The sequence below is a fragment of the Pelobates fuscus genome, chromosome 2 (genome assembly GCF_036172605.1).
Source record: "Pelobates fuscus isolate aPelFus1 chromosome 2, aPelFus1.pri, whole genome shotgun sequence".
Lineage (NCBI taxonomy): Eukaryota > Metazoa > Chordata > Amphibia > Anura > Pelobatidae > Pelobates > Pelobates fuscus.
The window spans coordinates 270,983,093-271,006,767 of record NC_086318.1 but is presented as its reverse complement, the minus strand read 5'-3'; the positions used below and the strand labels follow the sequence as shown (position 1 = coordinate 271,006,767).

The 23,675-nt window shown below is 42.5% G+C and overlaps 1 protein-coding gene across 1 annotated transcript in view; it reads right to left on the bottom strand.

Annotated features, from left to right (window-relative positions):
• The window catches only part of PCNX2 (pecanex 2), a 3,673,975-nt gene that overhangs the window by 2,090,619 nt on the left and 1,559,681 nt on the right, over positions 1–23,675 (bottom strand). Inside the window, exon 19 of the mRNA XM_063443387.1 lies at positions 5,331–5,439. Coding sequence (XP_063299457.1) covers positions 5,331–5,439 — 109 coding nt within the window. The remainder of the gene's footprint in view (positions 1–5,330; positions 5,440–23,675) is intronic.

The window sequence follows — 23,675 nt, the reverse complement described above, 5'->3', positions numbered from 1 at the left end:
GTCCTAACTTCAACATCTGAGGAAAGGGATTTAGGGGTGATTATTTCTGATGACTTAAAGGTAGGCAGACAATGTAATAGAGCAGCAGGAAATGCTAGCAGAATGCTTGGTTGTAAAGGGAGAGGTATTAGCAGTAGAAAGAGGGAAGTGCCCATGCCATTGTACAGAACACTGGTGAGACCTCACTTGGAGTACTGTTCACAGTACTGGAGACCGTATCTTCAGAAGGATATTGATACCTTAGAGAGAGTTCAGAGAAGGGCTACTAAACTGGTTCATGGATTGCAGGATAAAACTTACCAGGAAAGGTTAAAGGATCCTAACATGTATAGCTTGGAGGAAAGACGAGACAGGGGGGATATGATAGAAACATTTAAATACATAAAGGGAATCAACACAGTAAAGGAGGAGACTATATTTAAAAGAAGAAAAACTACCACAACAAGAGGACATAGTCTTAAATTAGAAGGACAAAGGTTTAAAAATAATATCCAGAAGTATTACTTTACTGAGAGGGTAGTGGATGCATGGAATAGCCTTTCAGCTCAAGTGGTAGAGGTTAACACAGTAAAGGAGTTTAAGCATGCGTGGGATAGGCATAAGGCTATCCTAACTATAAGATAAGGCCAGGGACTAATGAAAGTATTTAGAAAATTGGGTAGACTTGATGGGCCGAATGGTTCTTATCTGCCGTAACATTCTATGTTTCTATGAATCAGGCAAACAAATTTGTCCCATCTGCTTCCCCATCAGCAATGATAGGAAAGAGTAAGTCAAAAATACATAAAATAATTTAGACCGCACATCTCTCATGGTGAGACACCTTAAGAAAACATTTTATTTAAAAGGAAACCGGGCCTCCACCCTTTCGGTGTCTAAACTCCGGCATGCAAATCCCCAGTTAAAGATGGCAAATTTATTAAATGACCAGGGACAAAAAATATTCCATCTAACTCAAATTAGTGATCTGTTCGCAGAATACTACAGCAGACTTTACAATCTGGAATTGGATTTAGAACTTCCCCAACCTTCTGAAGTAACAATTAATACATTTTTAGATACAGTGATGTTGTCTTGGTTGTCTCCAGACAATCTAAAAAGCTTAGAGTGAAACATTTCAGCTGAGGAGATAGCGGAGGCAATTCAATTTATGCCATCTGGAAAGGCCCCTGGTCCTGATGGATTCACTATTTCATATTACAAAGCCTTTCCAGAAATCTTAATTCCCCATATGACAAAATTGTTTAATTCCTACAAGACCAAGGGGAGGATGTCAGAGGAGTCCTTGTGCGCACAAATAGTCACCTTGCCAAAGCTGGGAAAAACTCCTGATAGGTGTCCTATTTTTAGGCCCATTTCTCTGATAAATAATGATTCAAAAATTTACTCTAAAGTTTTAGCAAACAGGTTAGCTAAATTAATCTCTTTATTGATTAATAGTGACCAAGTGGGTTTCGTGCAAGGGAGACAGGCACCGGATGGGACCAAAAGGTTTATTGATTTGATTCAGCACATTAATTTGACCAAAAGGCCTTCTTTGCTTCTTTCAGTGGATGCAGAGAAGGCATTTGACAGGATACACTGGGGCTATTTATGGAGCACTTTAAGAAGATTTAATATCCTGTTGTCCTTTGTTAAAACAATACAGGCGTTATCCCTTTCGCCCATGTCTCAGCCTCTGGTTTTAAATCCCATACTTTTTGTCTCACTAATGGGACCTTTATCTCCAATTCTGTTTGTCTTGGCCATGGAACACCTGGCTGAACTGATTAAGAAGACCCCAGAAATTGAAGGAATAACTACTAAAGGATCCACTCACAAAATTGGTTTATTTGCTGATGATATAATTCTGGCACTCAAATTCGGAAAAATTCTGAAAAAATCCTTACAATATATTAAGGATATTTTATTTTAGTTTGGAGAAGTATTGTATTACAAATTAAACGAGTCCAAGTCTCAGGTCATCCCATTCCATATAAATCACTCAGAAGTTACCATTCTTAAGAGAATGTATTTGTTCGATTGGGGAAATGATTGCTTAGAATACCTAGGCATTATTTATGAAAAAAATTAGTAAATATGCATATTTATAACTTAAGGAAAGCATGGTCGGATCTACAAAAAGAGATGGAGAGATGGGCCGGGAAGGAACTCTCATAGCTAGGGAGAATCGCATCCATTAAAATTACAATTCTAACAAAAATCTTATATTACTTTAGGACTATAGCTCTATCTATTCCATTATCTTTTTTCAATAAAATACACTCAGTAATGTTAACATTTATTTGGAGAAACAAAACTAGCAGGATAAAGCTCACTTCCCTGCAGCATCACAATTCCGATGGCAGTGTTGGGGTACCAGATATCCGCAAGTACTACTTTGCTACTAATGCTGAAGTGGTGGTGAGCTTTAATAGTCATTCTAGCAGGCCAAGATGGATCGAAATGGAGTCAAATATTATTCCATTTAGACTTACGGAATTGCCCTGGCTATGTCCTAAAAACAAATCTAGAGCCACTAAACTGTTTTTATCAACAAAAACCACCCTTAAGGCCCGGAACATAGTTTTTAAAAACAACCACACGGCAAGAGTGTATAGAGCAATGCCAATTGAATTATGGAAAGACCATATGCCCTTTTTGAATCTAGATATAATGAGAGTATCATATAACAAACCTAGATAGTTTTTTATTTTTTCATGGTAACGCCATTCTTTCATTTGAAAAATTAAAACTTAGACATGGACTAACGAATGAACATAAAGAAGAATGCATGTTTACTATTGAAAAATGTAAAGAAATATATAATGTACCAGACTCTGAAAAAAACTATAAATCACTAGAGTTAACATTTTTATTAAATAGTTTTTATATAATCCAAATTGTAAGGTATAATGAGTAACAATATCTAAGTGTTACTCATTATATAATGCCAAACTCACAGACAAACTGAAACACATGATATCTTGGGAGACGAAGCTGGGTACGCAATACGAGCTTGACGAGTGGTTCAGTTTTTTCAAAACATTAAAAGGGATTTCTTTCTGTACTGACCACTTTGAGAACCACTACAAAATTCTATACCACTGGTACTTGGCTCCATCCAGACTGCATAACATGAAAAACATGTATTCTTAGGTGCTGGAGGGACTGCGGGGGCTGGGGGAATTTTGGCTCATATATGGTGGTATTGCCCCAAAATTGCAAAGTACTGGAAAATGATTCATGATCTAATTGTTAAAGTAGATAGAACTATCAATATGTTAACTTCGGAACGTGCATTATTTAAAAAACTCCCTGAGTCCATTAGTAGAATGAACAAAATAATAGGCCACATCCTGATTGCTGCTACCTCATGCTTGCCAAGATATTGGAAGACAAAAAAGAAACTATCAGTTAAAGAGGTTCTTAACTTGGTTCTTAACAATAAAGAACACAAATTGTCACATAAGAGCAATATGCACTCTTTCACAAAACTAAAATATAATTGAGACAAATGGGAAGAAGATGTTAAAAAAGTCTATAGTTTTTAAATAGCTGATTTATTGTTGAATTGCATCATTGCACAATTTATATTATGTACATTAGTATTTGTATTACTATAATGGATGGACACCCTTTCCCACTTCCAAGTTTCCCTTCCCTCACCTACCCCTAATATAATGTTTGTATAATTTGTTATACATTTTCAAAAACATTAATACAAATTATTTGAAAAGAATCTAATATTGTTGTGATATACTACACTATTAGATTTTATCTGTTTGCTTGTATGTTTATACAGATCCCAAGCAATTTTTGACATGGCATTTCTAACAACAAGAGATTTTCCCACAGGATCTGGCTGTTTCCTTGCAAATTGCATATTACATCCTTTTGGACAGTTTTTGGCCCCGCCTCCGATCCACCTCCTTGGTGACATCAGAATCGCCAAATTGTAGCCAATCCAATGCTTTCCCATAGGGAAAGTATTGGGTTGGCAGAAATTGACAAGAGGGTAGGGCAGAACGCTATTTTAGCCAATCAGTACCTCCTTATAGAGATACATTGAATGAATGTATCGCTATGAGGAAAATTCAGCGTCCCCATGCAGATTGTCAGTGCTGCCTACTATGCAGCACTGCCCCGGGAAGCACCTCCAGTGACCATTTCAGGAGTGGCCACTTGGAGATGTTTCTAGGGGGCAATGTAAACACTGCCTTTTCTATGAACAGGCAGTGTTTGATTTAAAATGCCTGAAGGCAATGATTATACTCACCAGAATAACTACATTAAGCTGTAGTTGTTCTGGTGACTATAGTGTCCCTTTAAAAAGTTAAAAACTGCCTGACACCCAAATTAGTACAATAGTTTTCATACCTTCCTTATGCACCATTTTACCATCCCACTAGTGGGACAAGTTTTCCAATTGCTAATAACATACACCACCCTAACTCCATCTGTGGGCACTGAGGGGCTTCAATTTAAAGAATGGGAGGGAGGGAGATCACTGTCCACAACTCATGCCCCCACAGTGGGGCTACTATTTAAAAAAATTAAAGTGGGGAACAGTGTGAATCACTCCCTTCTTAGTACATTTATGAACAGTAGGTAACCCTAACTGTGCCAGTGCATGGCTAGAATTCAGAAACATGGACCTACCTTCTCTATAAAGGTAGCTATACCTTTTTTATTAGAGCTTGAAAAAATATCAATACAACAAGCCTTCTATGGCTCAACTACAACTTCACACAGGTCCTTTGGGAATAGTTTATTATTATTATTAGAATTTATATAGCACCTACAACGATACAATATGGTTATTTGACAAGTTATTGACATATAATAAAGACAAGAGGTGAAGAATGTCATGCTCAAGTTAATCTTGACACTCATTTGGACAGTAGCATTTCCAACATGTTATCCACAAAACATGTATGTACTTTTATCCCCATTCTCCCTTTTGTTTTCTTCTTTATTTTTGTCTTCCTGTTTTCTCTCTTTTGCCCTCTACAATTCAAATCACTCGCAACCTGTATCTGTCCATTCCTAACCATCAACTACTGCCCTTGGTCATTTGACACCTTTTTTTAGAATGCTGAATTATATGCTGAAAATGAAAACGGATTACTATTACAATTATGAAACGGTCTCAACTGAGAGTTCATCTGTTTTTTTACATTTATTTAGTGTATTTACTTGTACTTAATTTCCTGTTTAAAATATCTGAGATTGCTAAAACTGAAAGAGCTACATTTGTAAAGAAACATATTTTGAAAAACAAATGTATATATTCGTAATTGCAATATTAATGTTACACAGCCCATTATTTCATGCCATTAAAAGGATACGAGGTATGGACAAAATTTGAGCAAACACATGAAAAGATGAACCCCAAGCTATCTGCCACGGAGCAATATATGTCAGTACATATTGTAGTTTGCGATATAATTCCCAAAGCTAGAAAAGAGAAACACAAATGAGAAAAAAGTTAAATAAAGATACAGCAAAACCATACAAAAAGGTCATATATAACCTAGAAATAAACCACTTCAAGGCACATAAAAAGCTATTGCCATGTAACTGTTAGCATAATTAAATATGATTTCCATGCTGTTAAAAGTAGTAATTTGGTGTAGCTGTTATACTTTAAAGCAATCAAGTTCAATAGGCCATGAAAAAATGTTCTGATGGCATTCACGTGCATCTATACAACTACAACACACTGTTTTTTTTTTTTTTTTAAATATGGTATGCAAGTCACTCCCATTACATCAAGTATCTGTCTCCTAAATGTGATAATATTCAGGAACACATTTTGAACAGTATCATTGTAGGGAAAAGTTTGGTTTTATAAAAGATAGGTTAAACTAAATGCATTCATGAAAAATTGAGAAGAAATATAAATTATGATGTTTTAGTGCATGTGGTCTACTAGGATTTGCTAAGACATTTGATGCAGTTCCACACACTGTAAAACTGAAAGCAGTTGGTTTGTGTGAAAAAGCCCATTCTTCAATAGAATATTGGTTTGAAGATAGAGCACAGAATGTAGTTGTAAAAGTAAAGTTTGCAGATTGGACTTCTTTCTAGGGTCCACTAGTCTTTAATCTGCTTAGAAATTATATTGAAGTATGCATTGAAAGTCATGTGTTGGTGTTTGCAAATAACATAAAACTAGGTTAGGTAATACAATCTGAACAGGGTTAAGGATAATATTTAGCAAAAAGGACATGGGGACAATAGAACATAAACAATGGAACAGTGTCCATTGTCAGTCTGCCATTGCAGAGGTGAGTATGGTGCTAGCATGCATAAAAAAGGAGATTGATTTATATGATCCAAATATAATAGTTTTGACTCTTCAGTGGTAATGGCACTTTAAATATGCAGTGCAAAAGGGAGTTGATAACATTAGCTATGTGAAAAAAATAGAAAACTTCATTTGTTTTCTTTAGAAATAAGCATTAACCCCTTAAGGACTGAGCCAAATGTACATGGTGTGATCAAAACAAAATATAAACAAAACCTAGAATTTGACTATGGCTGTTCAACCGTAATTCACCTCTTCCATATTAAGTGCACCCGCACGTATTATATAAAATTGTATTCAGGAAAAACAGGGCTTTCATTTAACATCATATATTTAGCTATGAAACAAAGTAATATGAATAAAATATAAAAAAGGGAGAAAATTTGACATTGTTATTTGTTTAGTTCTACATTTCATTTTAACTGTTAATGTCATAATACTGTTTGCTTTTACTGCAATAAAATACACATATTTGTATTCAGAGATGTCTCACGTGTAAAACAGTACCCCCTATGTACAGGTTCTATAGTGTTTTGGGAAGTTACAAGGTCAAATATAGTATGTTAAATTTTTCATTTTTTTCACATTAAAATTTGCCAGATTGGTTACATTGCCTTTGAGACCTTATGATAGCCCAGGAATGAGAATTATTTCCATGATGGCATACCATTTGCAATAGTAGACAACCCAAGGTATTGCAAATGGGGTATGTCCAGTTTTTTTTTTCCCTGAAGAAGGCTCCAAATGTGAGCCGAAACGTTGATGTATATATTTTTTATTTTGTATATGAATTAAAAGTTACATTTTACTTTACAAAGACCCTGGAGTGCATTCTGTTTTTTTGGATACCTATGATTTTTTTGCTGGAATTGCACCGGGCATCACAGTCATATAAATCTGGAGTGCAAGCACCTTGGATTTTATATATATATATATATATATATATATATATATATATATATATATATATATATATATATATATATATATATAACAAAGTATTTAACCAGGAAAGGTACATTCAGATTACTCTGGTTTCCAAGTGCATCCTGGGGATGTTACCTTAGCCCAACATCCAGGGGTTGTTACTATCACCCAATTTTTAATGGTACTCATTTTATCTACCTCGGAAGGATGAAGGGCTGAGTCAACCCTGCCGCGATTTGAACCTGCGACGGGTTAGAACAGATTCTGCTGATGCATTAGCCCACTGAGCTATTTCACCGGCATCAACTGATGAAAGTCCACAAGGGGGACTGAAACGTTGATCTGCTCTTAATTATTCCAATGAAAGTTACGTTTTAGAATACCCGTGAGTGCAGCCAACCATTACTACTATTTTGATACTGGAGCTCTGTTGATGCACCCGGTCATACAACGTTGAAGCCTGAATGCAAGGTATAATAGTTTTTATATATAGAACTACTATATATATATATATATTCCCACGGCTCTGGGGAGGTTGCAAACAGGCTGTTTGTTCGGTAGATAGAATCTACCGAACGGCTGTGCAGAAAGGGAGAAATAAATCCTTCTGCACAGTAAAATTAACCCTTTAGCTACCGGTCCATAATCCAGCCGGTCCATAATACAGCAGGCGGGCAACCAGGCTCCTCCAATGCAATGTGGCGAGGTTGGTCTCGTCACAATGTTGTTCACCCAGATCAGGGCTATCAGGGGATGTAACATTTATGTTAAGGGGTACTTATGGGACTTTAAAAAAAAAAAAAAAAATTCTGCCTGGAGATAATTAAGTTAATGCATTATCTGCCTTAATTATCTCCCAGGCAGAGGGGAGGGATTGTGTATACTGTATGGGAGTATCTCAATGTATAACTCTGTTTTTATTGGTTTGTTACTTTTGTGTCCCTGTGCCCAACACGGTCCACGTGGGTGTCACGAGTTGTGTATCTTGGTTTTTTGCTGCCCTAGGCGAGACTAAACTCGGCACCCCCTTAATCAGTTAAAATCAACAGACGTAGCGTCAGTGAAAATCAACAGACGTAGCGTCAGTGAAAATCAACAGACGTAGCGTCAGTGAAAATCAACAGACGTAGCGTCAGTGAAAATCAACAGACGTAGCGTCAGTGAAAATCAACAGACGTAGCGTCAGTGAAAATCAACAGACGTAGCGTCAGTGAAAATCAACAGACGTAGCGTCAGTGAAAATCAACAGACGTAGCGTCAGTGAAAATCAACAGACGTAGCGTCAGTGAAAATCAACAGGCGTAGCGTCAGTGAATATCAGCCAACAGGCGTAACGTCAGTGAAAATCAACAGACGTAGCGTCAATGAAAATCAACAGACGTAGCGTCAGTGAAAATCAACAGACGTAGCGTCAGTGAAAATCAACAGACGTAGCGTCAGTCAAAATCAGCCAACAGGTGTAGCGTCAGTGAAAATCAACCAACATGCATAGCATCAGTGAAAATCAACAGATATAGCGACAGTGAAAATCAACAGACATAGCATGTCTGGATGTCCTGACTAAATTTGTGCAGGACAGGGGGGTGCATATGGGGACAATCAGGCGAGAACCTATTGTGACTTTTGAGGACAGTCAATTTACCTTTTAAAAAAAAAAGTAGTAATAATAAAAAAATAATAATAAAATAAATTATATAATAATTATAAATTACATTTTATTATAATTAAATAATAAAATTAATAAAAATAAGGAAAAAAAATTGCATTACTACAAAAGACTTATAAAATACAATAGGAATAAGGGGTTTGTTCTTTAAACAGTACCAAAAAAATAATATGGGGGATTTATTGCTGTTAAAATAAAAAAATTAAAAAAGACTTTCATATGTTAAATTTAAATTACTCACCCACTCTGCAGAGTCCAAAAAAAAAACAACCCACAGACTGCAGCTTTTCCCGGTTTCTCCCTGTCACAGCTCAGCGGAGCTTAACTATTCAGACAGCATGTCTGCACTCCTCCTCCACGGACCGCATGTGCTGCCCGGCTAGAATAGAAGGAGGCTCTGAAGGGTGCATGCTGCTTCTCGTGGGAGGTCGGCTTGCTCTCTGCTCTCCATGGCAACAGACATTAATCAGGAAGCAGGGACAGAGCAGAGCAGAGAGAGAGTGGCAAGTGCGAGGGGGCGTCGGATTGATCGTTTTTTTTTCTTTCTTCTTACAGCTTTTATCTAAAGCTGAAATATGTATCTCTCACTAGGCAAACAAGGCATTTTGCCGCCCCATTGACAAGTGCCGCCCAAGGCAAATGCCTTGTTTGCCTCGTGATAGATACACCCCTGGGTGTCACCCTTGTTGGGAAACTTGCATAAAAGGCCAGAGTGCCTCCATTAAAATTTAGTTCCTGCTTAACCCTCAACACATAGCTTGGTCTCGTGATTGGAGGGGAACTGCTTTATTCACACTGGGGATTGCTATACTCGTTATACTTCCGTGGGTTCTAATCACTAGCTCTTGTAAGAGTTGTTCCTGCTATGCTCTCTGAAGTAGGAGAGGTATTTCCCACATGGTTCTGGATATCCAAGATTGGTCCAGGGTGGGAGGAAGACGGCTAGTTAAGCTACGGCGGTTGTGGAGTCTGCGGTGCTTGTGGTGTCTGGTGCAGTGCTTACGGTCCTCAGTGTCAGCTAGGAAGCCTTAGTTGAATGTGCTGACAACAAAATCACACAAAAATGAAAAAATGGAAGTAACATTTTTCAACCCATGGAGGTCTGAATTTGGAGTCACACTCACAATTAAAGTGGAAAAACACACTACAGGTTGATCCAGCTCTGATGTAATGTCCTTAAAACAAGTCAAAATGAGGCTCAGTGGTGTGTGTGGCCTCCACGTGCCTGTATGACCTCCCTACAACATCTGTGCATGCTCCTGATGAGGTGGCGGATGGTCTCCTGAGGGATCTCCTCCCAGACCTGGACTGAAGCATCTGCCAACTTCTGGACAGTCTGTGGTGCAACATGACGTTGGTGGATGGAGCGAGACATTATTTCCCAGATGTGCTCAATTGGATTCAGGTCTGGGGAACGGGCGGGCCAGTCCATAGCATCAATGCCTTCGTCTTGCAGGAATTGCTGACACACTCCAGCCACATGAGGTCTAGCATTGTCTTGCATTAGGAGGAACCCAAGGCCAACCACACCAGCATATGGTCTCACAAGGGTTTGAGGATCTCATCTCGGTACCTAATGGCAGTCAGGCTACCTTTGGCGAGCACATGGAGGTCTGTGCGGCCCCCCAAAGAAATGCTATCCCACACTATTACTGACCCACTGCCATACCGGTCATGCTGGAGGATGTTGCAGGCAGCAGAACGTTCTCCACGGCGTCTCCAGACTCTGTCACGTCTGTCACATGTGCTCAGTGTGAACCTGCTTTCATCTGTGAAGAGCACAGGGCACCAGTGGCGAATTTGCAAATATTGGTGTTCTCTGGCAAATGCCAAACGTCCTGCACGGTGTTGGGCTGTAAGCACAACCCCCACCTGTGGACGTCGGGCCCTCATACCACCCTCATGGAGTCTGTTTCTGGCCGTTTAAGCAGACACATGCACATTTGTGGCCTGCTGGAGGTCATTTTGCAGGACTCTGGCAGTGCTCCTCCTGTTCCTCCTTGCACAGAGGCGGAGGAAATGGTCCTGCTGCTGAGTTGTTGACCTTCTACGGCCTCCTCCACGTCTCCTGATGTACTGGCCTTTCTCCTGGTAGCGCCTCCATGCTCTGGACACTACTCTGACAGACACAGCAAACCTTCTTGCCACAGCTCTCATTGATGTGCCATCCTGGATGAGCTGCACTACCTGAGCCACTTGTGTGGGTTGTAGACTCCATCTCATGCCACCACTAGAGTGAAAGCAACGCCAACATTCAAAAGTGACCAAAACATCAGCTAGGAAGCATAGGAACTGAGAAGTGGTCTGTGGTCACCACCTGCAGAACCACTCCTTTATTGTGGGTGTCTTGATAATTGCCCATAATTTACACCTGTTGTCTATCCCATTTGCACAACAGCATGTGAAATTGATTGTGTCACTCAGTGTTGCTTCCTAAGTGGACAGTTTGATTTCACAGAAGTGTGATATGTTTTGGTACTTCTGAATATCGTCCTGTAGTTTGAGCAAAAATTCGGTGGATGGCATAGCTTGCAGTGCAGTGACATGAGTCAACTCAAATTCCTGTATTGATTTTTTAACTTGGATCAATTCTGTCCCGACCTCTTCTATCACTATTATCATCCAATCCAAGGAGCATTTGTTTGAGATGTTCATCCATTTTTTACAGAAGTTAGGGTTCTGTCTCCCTATAGTTGGAGCATTTTTTATCCGAAAGCCCCTTGGAATGTGTTTGGATCTGTAATAGTCGGACAGAAAAACCCCATGCAGGTCCAGGTCTACTTCCCTTTTTTTCAATCTAGATAGATCGTTGTACAGGTCTTTTGCTGTATGAATATGAGGTAAGTCTTGTGAACTACGTGGCCACAATACCGATAGTGCTTGTTCTTCTGAGATAGATAGGGTCTCTGCTGTTTCTGCTAATGCTCCAGCCTGGTTAAGAAAATCCTCCATCATAAATGGATCCTGATTTACGTTTGAAGATCGCTGTTTAGACGATAAGCGGTTAATTCAAATGTGGGGGTGCTCATGCAAGTGCCACGCTAGCACTGTACAAGATATATAAAACATAGATAAGCAAGGCACTCCTCCTGAATTTATAAACAAAAATAAAAAACTGCCTAGGTGCAATCCCGCGTCCCAAATATACAATAATAAATAAAGGGAGCACACTAGGACTTTTAAATCGTGGAAAAAAGGTCTTTACTGTATCAAATCATAATACAAATCCTGTGTAAAAGAATCGACGTTTCGACCCTCCTGGGGTCTTTATCAAGATCACAGTGAAACATACTTATTGTGTGCAATATATACATCTCAGTGTAATAACGCTTACCAATTAAAAAATCAGACAGCCGAACAGCTGAAGAACCCGGAAGTGAGGGAGCCCCATGAGCATTGGCGGATCCAGGGGGGGGGCAACGGGGCAATTGCCCGCCCCGAGATTCTCCCCTGCCGGCTAATGCAGGGCTGACATTGCCCAAGTGCCAGCCCTGCATTGTGCCTGCAGACCGGGAGGGAGATCAGTGATCAGTGATCTCCCTCCCCGGTCCGCAGGCACTGTGCTGACAGCCGACCGGCAAGGGAGGGAGAGAGGACCCGGGAGCTGTTACCAGCAGCTCCTCCGGGTCCTCCTCTCGCGAGATTTGGAGCGTTGCCGCGGTTACCACGGCAACGCTCCAAATCTCGCGAGAGTGAACTCTAGCCCTGGAGCGCGGGCTAGAGTTTACTGAAACCACTGGACCACCAGGGATTCCCCACTGGGACCACCAGGGATCCAGAAATGTCCCCCCTCCTCCTCAATAAAGGTAAGAAGGGAGGGGGGACATAATATATTTTATTAAATACATTTTTTTTTTATTTTTTTATTAAAAAGCCTCCCTTCCCTCCTCCCCTCCCCCATACACACTGCCCCCATACACACTGCCCAACATACACTGCCCCCATACACACTGCCCCACATACACACTGCCCAACATACACTGCCCCCATACACACTGCCCCACATACACACTGCCCCACATACACACTGCCCAACATACACTGCCCCCATACACACTGCCCCACATACACACTGCCCCCATACACACTGCCCCACATACACACTGCCCCACATACACTGCCCCCATACACACTGCCCCACATACACACTGCCCAACATACACTGCCCCCATACACACTGCCCCACATACACACTGCCCAACATACACACTGCCCCACATACACACTGCCCCCATACACACTGCCCCCATACACACTGCCCCACATACACACTGCCCCCATACACACTGCCCCCATACACACTGCCCCACATACACTGCCCCCATACACACTGCCCCACATACACACTGCCCAACATACACTGCCCCCATACACACTGCCCCACATACACACTGCCCAACATACACTGCCCAACATACACTGCCCCCATACACACTGCCCCACATACACACTGCCCAACATACACTGCCCCCATACACACTGCCCCACATACACACTGCCCCCATACACACTGCCCCACATACACACTGCCCAACATACACTGCCCCCATACACACTGCCCCACATACACACTGCCCAACATACACTGCCCCCATACACACTGCCCCACATACACACTGCCCAACATACACTGCCCCCATACACACTGCCCCACATACACACTGCCCCCATACACACTGCCCCACATACACACTGCCCAACATACACTGCCCCCATACACACTGCCCCACATACACACTGCCCAACATACACTGCCCCCATACACACTGCCCCACATACACACTGCCCAACATACACTGCCCCCATACACACTGCCCCACATACACACTGCCCAACATACACTGCCCCCATACACTGCCCCCATACACACTGCCCCACATACACACTGCCCAACATACACTGCCCCCATAAACACTGCCCCCATAAACACTGCCCCACATACACACTGCCCCCATACACACTGCCCCACATACACACTGCCCAACATACACTGCCCCCATACACACTGCCCCACATACACACTGCCCAACATACACTGCCCAACATACACTGCCCACATACACACTGCCCCATACACACTGCCCCCATACACACTGCCCCACATACACACTGCCCCCATACACACTGCCCCCATACACACTGCCCCACATACACTGCCCCACATACACACTGCCCCCATACACACTGCCCCCATACACACTGCCCCACATACACTGCCCCCATACACACTGCCCCCATACACACTGCCCCCATACACACTGCCCCACATACACTGCCCCCATACACACTGCCCCCATACACACTGCCCCACATACACACTGCCCCCATACACACTGCCCCCATACACACTGCCCCACATACACTGCCCCCATACACACTGCCCCCATACACACTGCCCCACATACACACTGCCCCCATACACACTGCCCCCATACACACTGCCCCCATACACACTGCCCCACATACACTGCCCCCATACACACTGCCCCCATACACACTGCCCCACATACACACTGCCCCCATACACACTGCCCCACATACACACTGCCCCCATACACACTGCCCCCATACACACACTGAACCCATACACACACTGACCCCATACACACACTACACACACTGACCCCATACACACACTGCCCCACACACACACTGCCCCACAAACACTGCCCCATACACACACTTCCCCCTTACACACACTGACCCCATACACACACTGACCCACAAACACTGCCCCACATACAAACACTACACACACTGACCCCATACACACACTGCCCCCACAAACACTGCCTCCATACACACACTGCCCCACAAACACTGTCCCCATACAACACTGTCCCACAAACACTGTCCCCATACACACTGCCCCACAAACACTGCCCCATACACATACTGCCCCGCACACACTGCACACCTATACACACACAGTGCCCTACACACCCTGCTGCCCCCCCATACACACATTGCCCCAAACACACACACACGACCCCCCCATACACACAGTGCCCCCCATACACACACTGCCCCACATAGACATACAGTGCCCCCCATACACACACTGCCCCACACAGACATACAGTGCCCCCATACACACACTGCCCCCTAACACACACACTGCCACCCTTACGCACTCACACTCACTTCACCGCTCACACACACACTGCACCTTTCACACACACTTCACCCCTAACACACACCACTTCTCCTATGCCCTATATCCCAGCAGACCCCAGGTAAGTTGTCAAACTGTTCTTAAACGGTATGACTACTTACTCCGGGGTGGGATCCTGGCACTACTGGCACCATAACTACTACACTGAGCTGTAGTGGTTATTGTGCTAGGATTATTTTTTTTAAATAATCTACAAGTGCCCCTCCCGAGATCAGGCTCTGGATCCGCCACTGCCCATGAGGAGTGCACACGTGCACGTGCAGGTGACCTGGTTGCAAGGCAACCGAACAAACAATGTCTATACTCCAGTGAGAGGATCCGGTGGCCGGCAAGCCGGGGTACCCGGAAGTAGAAAGACCACGTGGGAGCTACCACCTGACCTGCACAGAAGTGCATGTAACCAGGTTGCTACGCAACCAAACAAACAGTGCAAATGTTCCTGTCTACGACAGAAACAGAGAATCGGACATAAACATCAGTGATGGAGGACAGAGTTACCTTAAATCCCGAGATCTAGAAGATCTGTCAGTGACATCAAAGTGCAAAAAATTCATCAGCAGTGAGTAATGTGTGAAAAAATAGAGTCTAAACAATAAATAAAAGACAGATCACATAGATCTCTGGGGTGCAGTAAACTAAACTGCAAACATACAAAACATATCAAATAGAATACTATATCAAATCTTTCTATGTTCACTGAAATTGGCACAGAGTAACACAATTACTTTATACTATAAACATATATGTTCATGTGATGTTAATTAAAGGAGAAGCATCAGATACCATCATCACTATTACTGTATGGGGGTGGGAGCTAATTTACCATCCAGAGTGAAATCCACTTCCTCTTATTGGGCACAAGCCTCTGTATGGTCTATAATTATCAATTATACTCCCTGGCATATCAACTGGCAGTATCAACGCCCCACGCCCATAGAATCATAGTACTCTATCTAACATAAAGAGAACAAAGCAAAACAGGTACATGCAATGACTATTATTTCAGCTACATGGAATGTATAGTGTATATCAAACTAGAATCGCTTATTTTCCAAGTCTGTAAAAACAGACCAAGAAAAGATGAAACAAAGTATCAAACAATATCAAGAAGTATCACAAAACTGTATCAAGAAAAATGTATCAAAGTCCAAACACCTGTGGACATAAAAAAATACTCTACAGAAACATCGAGAGGACAAGATGTTCGTTTAGTCCTTTTGGGGTCACTGTATTTAATTTGTGGATCCAGTAGGCTTCCCGCTGGAGTAATAGCTTAGACCTGTCCCCTCCTCTTGGTGGGTTCGGGACATGGTCAATTGCTATAAAACGAAGAGTCGGTAGGTAGTGTTGTGCTGATAAAAAATGTTTGGCCACTGGTTTATCCGTTCTTTGATCCCTAAAGTCTGTAGTTATCCCCGAACGATGTCCCCTGATCCGGTCTCTTAAGGTCATGTCGGTTTTCCCAACGTAAGATAGTCCGCATGGGCATGTAATCATGTATACCACATGTGTGGTCCTACATGAGATATAATGGTTAATAGGAATCCGTTTTCCACTGTGGGGATGAGCAAATGTGGTTCCAGTCAGCATGTGGCTGCAAGTGACACAGCCACTGCATTTATAGCAGCCCTTTTTATGGATTTTAGGCACTGGAGCATAACATTGACGAGGGTCATTTTGCACCAATAGATCCCTCAGGTTTTGATTCCTTCTGTAGCTAAAGATGGGTCTAGTTTTAAATCTGTCAGGAAGATTGTGGTCTACCTGAAACATGTTCCAATGCTTGTGAATGCATTTCTTCAGGAAAGGGGTAACAGTGTTGAATGTCAATGGAAGAAAGATGTTATTCTTTCTAGTGGCATTTACGGAGTTTGTTTGGCAAAATTTTTTCTCAGCATTATTTCTGGCTTTTTCCAGGGTTCGAGGATGAAAACCCCTTGCCATGAAGCGGTCCCACACTTCCTGTAGTTGTCGTTCACAGTTAGCTGGATTACTGTTGTACCTCATAACCCGAAGGAATTGTGAAATAGGTAGCGAATCCTTAACATGTTGAGGATGGAAACTAGTGGCAGACAGGAGCGTGTTCCGATCTGTAGTTTTCCTGAATAACGTAAACCCTAGATGGTTTTCTTCTTTATATATCTTCACGTCCAAAAATTCAATGCTGTGCTCATTCCAATTAAGTGTTAGCCTAACTGGGATTGGTAGTGCATTAATCTGTTGAACCATCCTTTCAAGTGTGGTGATGGTGCCTTCCCAGACAATGAAAATGTCATCCACAAACCTTGTGTATTTTCTTATGTGGGATTGGTATTCATGCAGAATGTATGTCTTTTCGAACCAATACATGAAGCCATTGGCATAGGCTGGTGCCATGGCTGCACCCATGGCAGTCCCTGAGACTTGGAGGTAGAATGTATCCTCGAATTTGAAGTAATTACATGATAACGCAATATCCAGCCATTCCATGAGATATGGAATATGCGGGCCGCTGTATGTGTCATCGTTGGACAGAACCCCAGTTATAGCTTCAATTCCTTCTCGTTTAGGTATTATTGTATAAAGGCTCTGGACGTCCAGAGTGGCCAATAGAATATCTTTACCCGTAAGATCGATGTTCTGTATCTGACTAATGAAGTGTTGTGTGTCCTTCAAGCACGTCGGAAGTTTTCTCACACTGTTGTTGATATAGTGATCAATGAATTGAGCAATCGGCTCAATTAGTCCACCTTTGGCTGATACAATCGGGCGGCCTGGTGGCTGCTTCAGGTCTTTATGTATCTTCGGCAACGTGTACATAATCGGGTGTTTTGGATGTTTAACAAATAGAAATTTGGCCGTCCTTTCGTCCAAGTACCGATGTGATAAGCCTTCATCGATTAGTTTTTCAATCTAGTCTGCCACTAGGTTCCATCCTCAACATGTTAAGGATTCGCTACCTATTTCACAATTCCTTTGGGTTATGAGGTACAACAGTAATCCAGCTAACTGTGAACGACAACTACAGGAAGTGTGGGACCGCTTCATGGCAAATGGTTTTCATCCTCGAACCCTGGAAAAAGCGAGAAATAATGCTGAGAAAAAATGTAGCCAAACAAACTCCGTAAATGCCACTAGAAAGAATAACATCTTTCTTCCATTGACATTCAACACTGCTACCCCTTTCCTGAAGAAATGCATTCACAAGCATTGGAACATGTTTCAGGTAGACCACAATCTTCCTGACAGATTTAAAACTAGACCCATCTTTAGCTACAGAAGGAATCAAAACCTGAGGGATCTATTGGTGCAAAATGACCCTCGTCAATGTTATGCTCCAGTGCCTAAAATCCATAAAAAGGGCTGCTATAAATGCAGTGGCTGTGTCACTTGCAGCCACATGCTGACTGGAACCACATTTGCTCATCCCCACAGTGGAAAACGGATTCCTATTAACCATTATATCTCATGTAGGACCACACATGTGGTATACATGATTACATGCCCATGCGGACTATCTTACGTTGGGAAAACCGACATGACCTTAAGAGACCGGATCAGGGGACATCGTTCGGGGATAACTACAGCCTTTAGGGATCAAAGAACGGATAAACCAGTGGCCAAACATTTTTTATCAGCACAACACTACCTACCGACTCTTCGTTTTATAGCAATTGACCATGTCCCGAACCCACCAAGAGGAGGGGACAGGTCTAAGCTATTACTCCAGCGGGAAGCCTACTGGATCCACAAATTAAATACAGTGACCCCAAAAGGACTAAACGAACATCTTGTCCTCTCGATGTTTCTGTAGAGTATTTTTTATGTCCACAGGTGTTTGGACTTTGATACATTTTTCTTGATACAGTTTTGTGATACTTCTTGATATTGTTTGATACTTTGTTTCATCTTTTCTTGGTCTGTTTTTACAGACTTGGAAAATAAGCGATTCTAGTTTGATATACACTATACATTCCATGTAGCTGAAATAATAGTCATTGCGTGTACCTGTTTTGCTTTGTTCTCTCTATGGGCGTGGGGCGTTGATACTGCCAGTTGATATGCCAGGGAGTATAATTGATAATTATAGACCATACAGAGGCTTGTGCCCAATAAGAGGAAGTGGATTTCACTCTGGATGGTAAATTAGCTCTCACCCCCATACAGTAATAGTGATGATGGTATCTGATGCTTCTCCTTTAATTAACATCACATGAACATATATGTTTATAGTATAAAGTAATTGTGTTACTCTGTGCCAATTTCAGTGAACATAGAAAGATCTGATATAGTATTCTATTTGATATGTTTTGTATGTTTGCAGTTTAGTTTACTGCACCCCAGAGATCTATGTGATCTGTCTTTTATTTATTGTTTAGACTCTATTTTTTCACACATTACTCACTGCTGATTAATTTTTTGCACTTTTTGCACTTTGATGTCACTGACAGATCTTCTAGATCTCGGGATTTAAGGTAACTCTGTCCTCCATCACTGATGTTTATGTCCGATTCTCTGTTTCTGTCGTAGACAGGAACATTTGCACTGTTTGTTTGGTTGCGTAGCAACCCGGTCACATGCACTTCTGTGCAGGTCAGGTGGTAGCTTCGACGTGGTCTTTCTACTTCCGGGTACCCCGGCTTGCCAGAATACTATGAAGCATTCATAGATAATAGGGAAGGTGGAAGGAAGTAACTCCACTTACCCTTAGTAATAGATGGTGTATGTATTTGACTGTAATGCGGTATGGTTTAATCTCTTGTTATATGCTGCTAACCATACGTATGACACCTGGTTAATTATAGTCACTTGTACCAATCTTCCGTTTTCAACACTATTTTTTTTTTTTTAATTCTTTATTTTAGTGGTGCAAATAGTTAACACAAGCTCGTGCCATGCCTCAACAGCAGGTACACGATAAGTACACATATGAACATGTTTAAGGCATAGAGCAGGGGTAGGCAACCTACGGCACTAGTGCCATGCACGGCACTCGAGGTGCCTTTGCACGGCACTCAAGGCTACAAGAGCCAAACAGTCTCTGGCCTGTCAGGAGTCCCAGTGAAACTTCAGATATCTGCTAATACGAAAAAGTGGTGAAGGACAATCCTCCATTTATGCAATGCAGCACGTAGAGGAAGTGATCTCAGATCACTTCCTCCCAGCACTTGTGAATAGGAATCCACACTCCTGTTGCAGCTTCTGTCCTTGAGCTGTACCTGGCCAGCCTAGTCCCCACTAAAACCCAGGGAAGCTCAGAGCTTCAAAATAACCCTCCCCTCATACAAATAATACAAACACACACACAGTCCGCACAAACACAAAACCACCAACAATCCACATACATGCACACAACCCCACATGCAGCCTCTCACATGCAATACCCCAAACAGCCCCACACATACACACACTACCAAATACACAATGTGACATATCCATCCACACACATTTCCACAAGCAGCCCCCATACACAGCCCAAATCCATAGGTATTATACATGATACCACAAACTATTAATGAACAAATACAATATAATAGCTCATATACGCACAAATACAATGATACAAAGCAAATGCAGTATAAATAACACAAGCAGAATACACACCTCAATTTAAAGAAATAGGACCGACGCGATACGGGACATCACAATCATATTTCGGCACAGTGCTGCTAAAAGGTTGCCTACCCCTGGCATAGAGGGTCACTGCACACATTTTTGAAGTTAGGTAGCTAGGTCACAGAGGAGTCAAACAATTCTACAGAGTAATAACATAACATAATATGCGATCTATAGAAGTCACTTAGATATGATTGAGTGTGAGACAGAGTGCTGTATAAGCTTATAAAAACATAAAAGTATAAAAGTACAATATAAGATAATCAAGCTGGATCTCGGTAAGTAGCTTTGAAGACGATTGAATAACATGAAATGAAATAAAATGAAATGAAATAAAATGAAATGAAATAAAATGAAATGAAATGAAATGAAATGAAATGCCATCAGGCAGATCGCGGTATATTGGGTCGTCATCTGCGATAATCAGGGTGGGAAAGACCACTATGTAAAGCCGGTTGGGCTGTACCGTTACCAATGTTTATGTCCGTGTGGCGGTGCCTGCCGCCAGAGTGTCTCTCGGTGAGGCTGTCTGCGGTGAGTGCCTTTCATGTCTTCCTTCGTGTGGAATTAGGGCTGTCGTCGTTGCTTGTGTCGTGCGTGTTACTGATAGGCAAGCTTTTCACGGACTTGGTCGGGGTGAGTACGGATGTTGTGCTGTACAGTCCACTATGTCCAGGTACGGGTAGCGGTGTGAATGAGCTGTTACATGGGGATATCTTTTCCGGGCCTTTCCCCTGCGATGGTTTACGGTCTCAGTGATAGTAGGCCGAGGTAAGGCTTCTCGCTTGGGACTTGTGCTGAGTTTGCAGGGCGAATGGGCAGTAGAGTGGTAGGCTGCCATCTTCTCATCTCCCCATAGTTGCACGCTGGGGGTGGTCACAGATTTAGCTGTGTGGTGTGTGGGGTCAATGGCATGGCCTGCACAGCTCACCTCCAGCGGCGTGTGGGGAAGTTTAATCTCGTTCGGCCATTTTGTTGCGGCCGCATGGTAGTAGTTGGCGGTCAGCGTCGAGAGACCCAGGTGCGCTTTTAAGTGCACACACTGACCCCATACACACACTGCCCCACACACACACTGCCCCACAAACACTGCCCCATACACACACTTCCCCCTTACACACACTGACCCCATACACACACTGACCCACAAACACTGCCCCACATACAAACACTACACACACTGACCCCATACACACACTGCCCCCACAAACACTGCCTCCATACACACACTGCCCCACAAACACTGTCCCCATACAACACTGTCCCACAAACACTGTCCCCATACACACTGCCCCACAAACACTGCCCCATACACATACTGCCCCGCACACACTGCACACCTATACACACACAGTGCCCTACACACCCTGCTGCCCCCCCATACACACATTGCCCCAAACACACACACACGACCCCCCCATACACACAGTGCCCCCCATACACACACTGCCCCACATAGACATACAGTGCCCCCCATACACACACTGCCCCACACAGACATACAGTGCCCCCATACACACACTGCCCCCTAACACACACACTGCCACCCTTACGCACTCACACTCACTTCACCGCTCACACACACACTGCACCTTTCACACACACTTCACCCCTAACACACACCACTTCTCCTATGCCCTATATCCCAGCAGACCCCAGGTAAGTTGTCAAACTGTTCTTAAACGGTATGACTACTTACTCCGGGGTGGGATCCTGGCACTACTGGCACCATAACTACTACACTGAGCTGTAGTGGTTATTGTGCTAGGATTATTTTTTTTAAATAATCTACAAGTGCCCCTCCCGAGATCAGGCTCTGGATCCGCCACTGCCCATGAGGAGTGCACACGTGCACGTGCAGGTGACCTGGTTGCAAGGCAACCGAACAAACAATGTCTATACTCCAGTGAGAGGATCCGGTGGCCGGCAAGCCGGGGTACCCGGAAGTAGAAAGACCACGTGGGAGCTACCACCTGACCTGCACAGAAGTGCATGTAACCAGGTTGCTACGCAACCAAACAAACAGTGCAAATGTTCCTGTCTACGACAGAAACAGAGAATCGGACATAAACATCAGTGATGGAGGACAGAGTTACCTTAAATCCCGAGATCTAGAAGATCTGTCAGTGACATCAAAGTGCAAAAAATTCATCAGCAGTGAGTAATGTGTGAAAAAATAGAGTCTAAACAATAAATAAAAGACAGATCACATAGATCTCTGGGGTGCAGTAAACTAAACTGCAAACATACAAAACATATCAAATAGAATACTATATCAAATCTTTCTATGTTCACTGAAATTGGCACAGAGTAACACAATTACTTTATACTATAAACATATATGTTCATGTGATGTTAATTAAAGGAGAAGCATCAGATACCATCATCACTATTACTGTATGGGGGTGGGAGCTAATTTACCATCCAGAGTGAAATCCACTTCCTCTTATTGGGCACAAGCCTCTGTATGGTCTATAATTATCAATTATACTCCCTGGCATATCAACTGGCAGTATCAACGCCCCACGCCCATAGAATCATAGTACTCTATCTAACATAAAGAGAACAAAGCAAAACAGGTACATGCAATGACTATTATTTCAGCTACATGGAATGTATAGTGTATATCAAACTAGAATCGCTTATTTTCCAAGTCTGTAAAAACAGACCAAGAAAAGATGAAACAAAGTATCAAACAATATCAAGAAGTATCACAAAACTGTATCAAGAAAAATGTATCAAAGTCCAAACACCTGTGGACATAAAAAAATACTCTACAGAAACATCGAGAGGACAAGATGTTCGTTTAGTCCTTTTGGGGTCACTGTATTTAATTTGTGGATCCAGTAGGCTTCCCGCTGGAGTAATAGCTTAGACCTGTCCCCTCCTCTTGGTGGGTTCGGGACATGGTCAATTGCTATAAAACGAAGAGTCGGTAGGTAGTGTTGTGCTGATAAAAAATGTTTGGCCACTGGTTTATCCGTTCTTTGATCCCTAAAGTCTGTAGTTATCCCCGAACG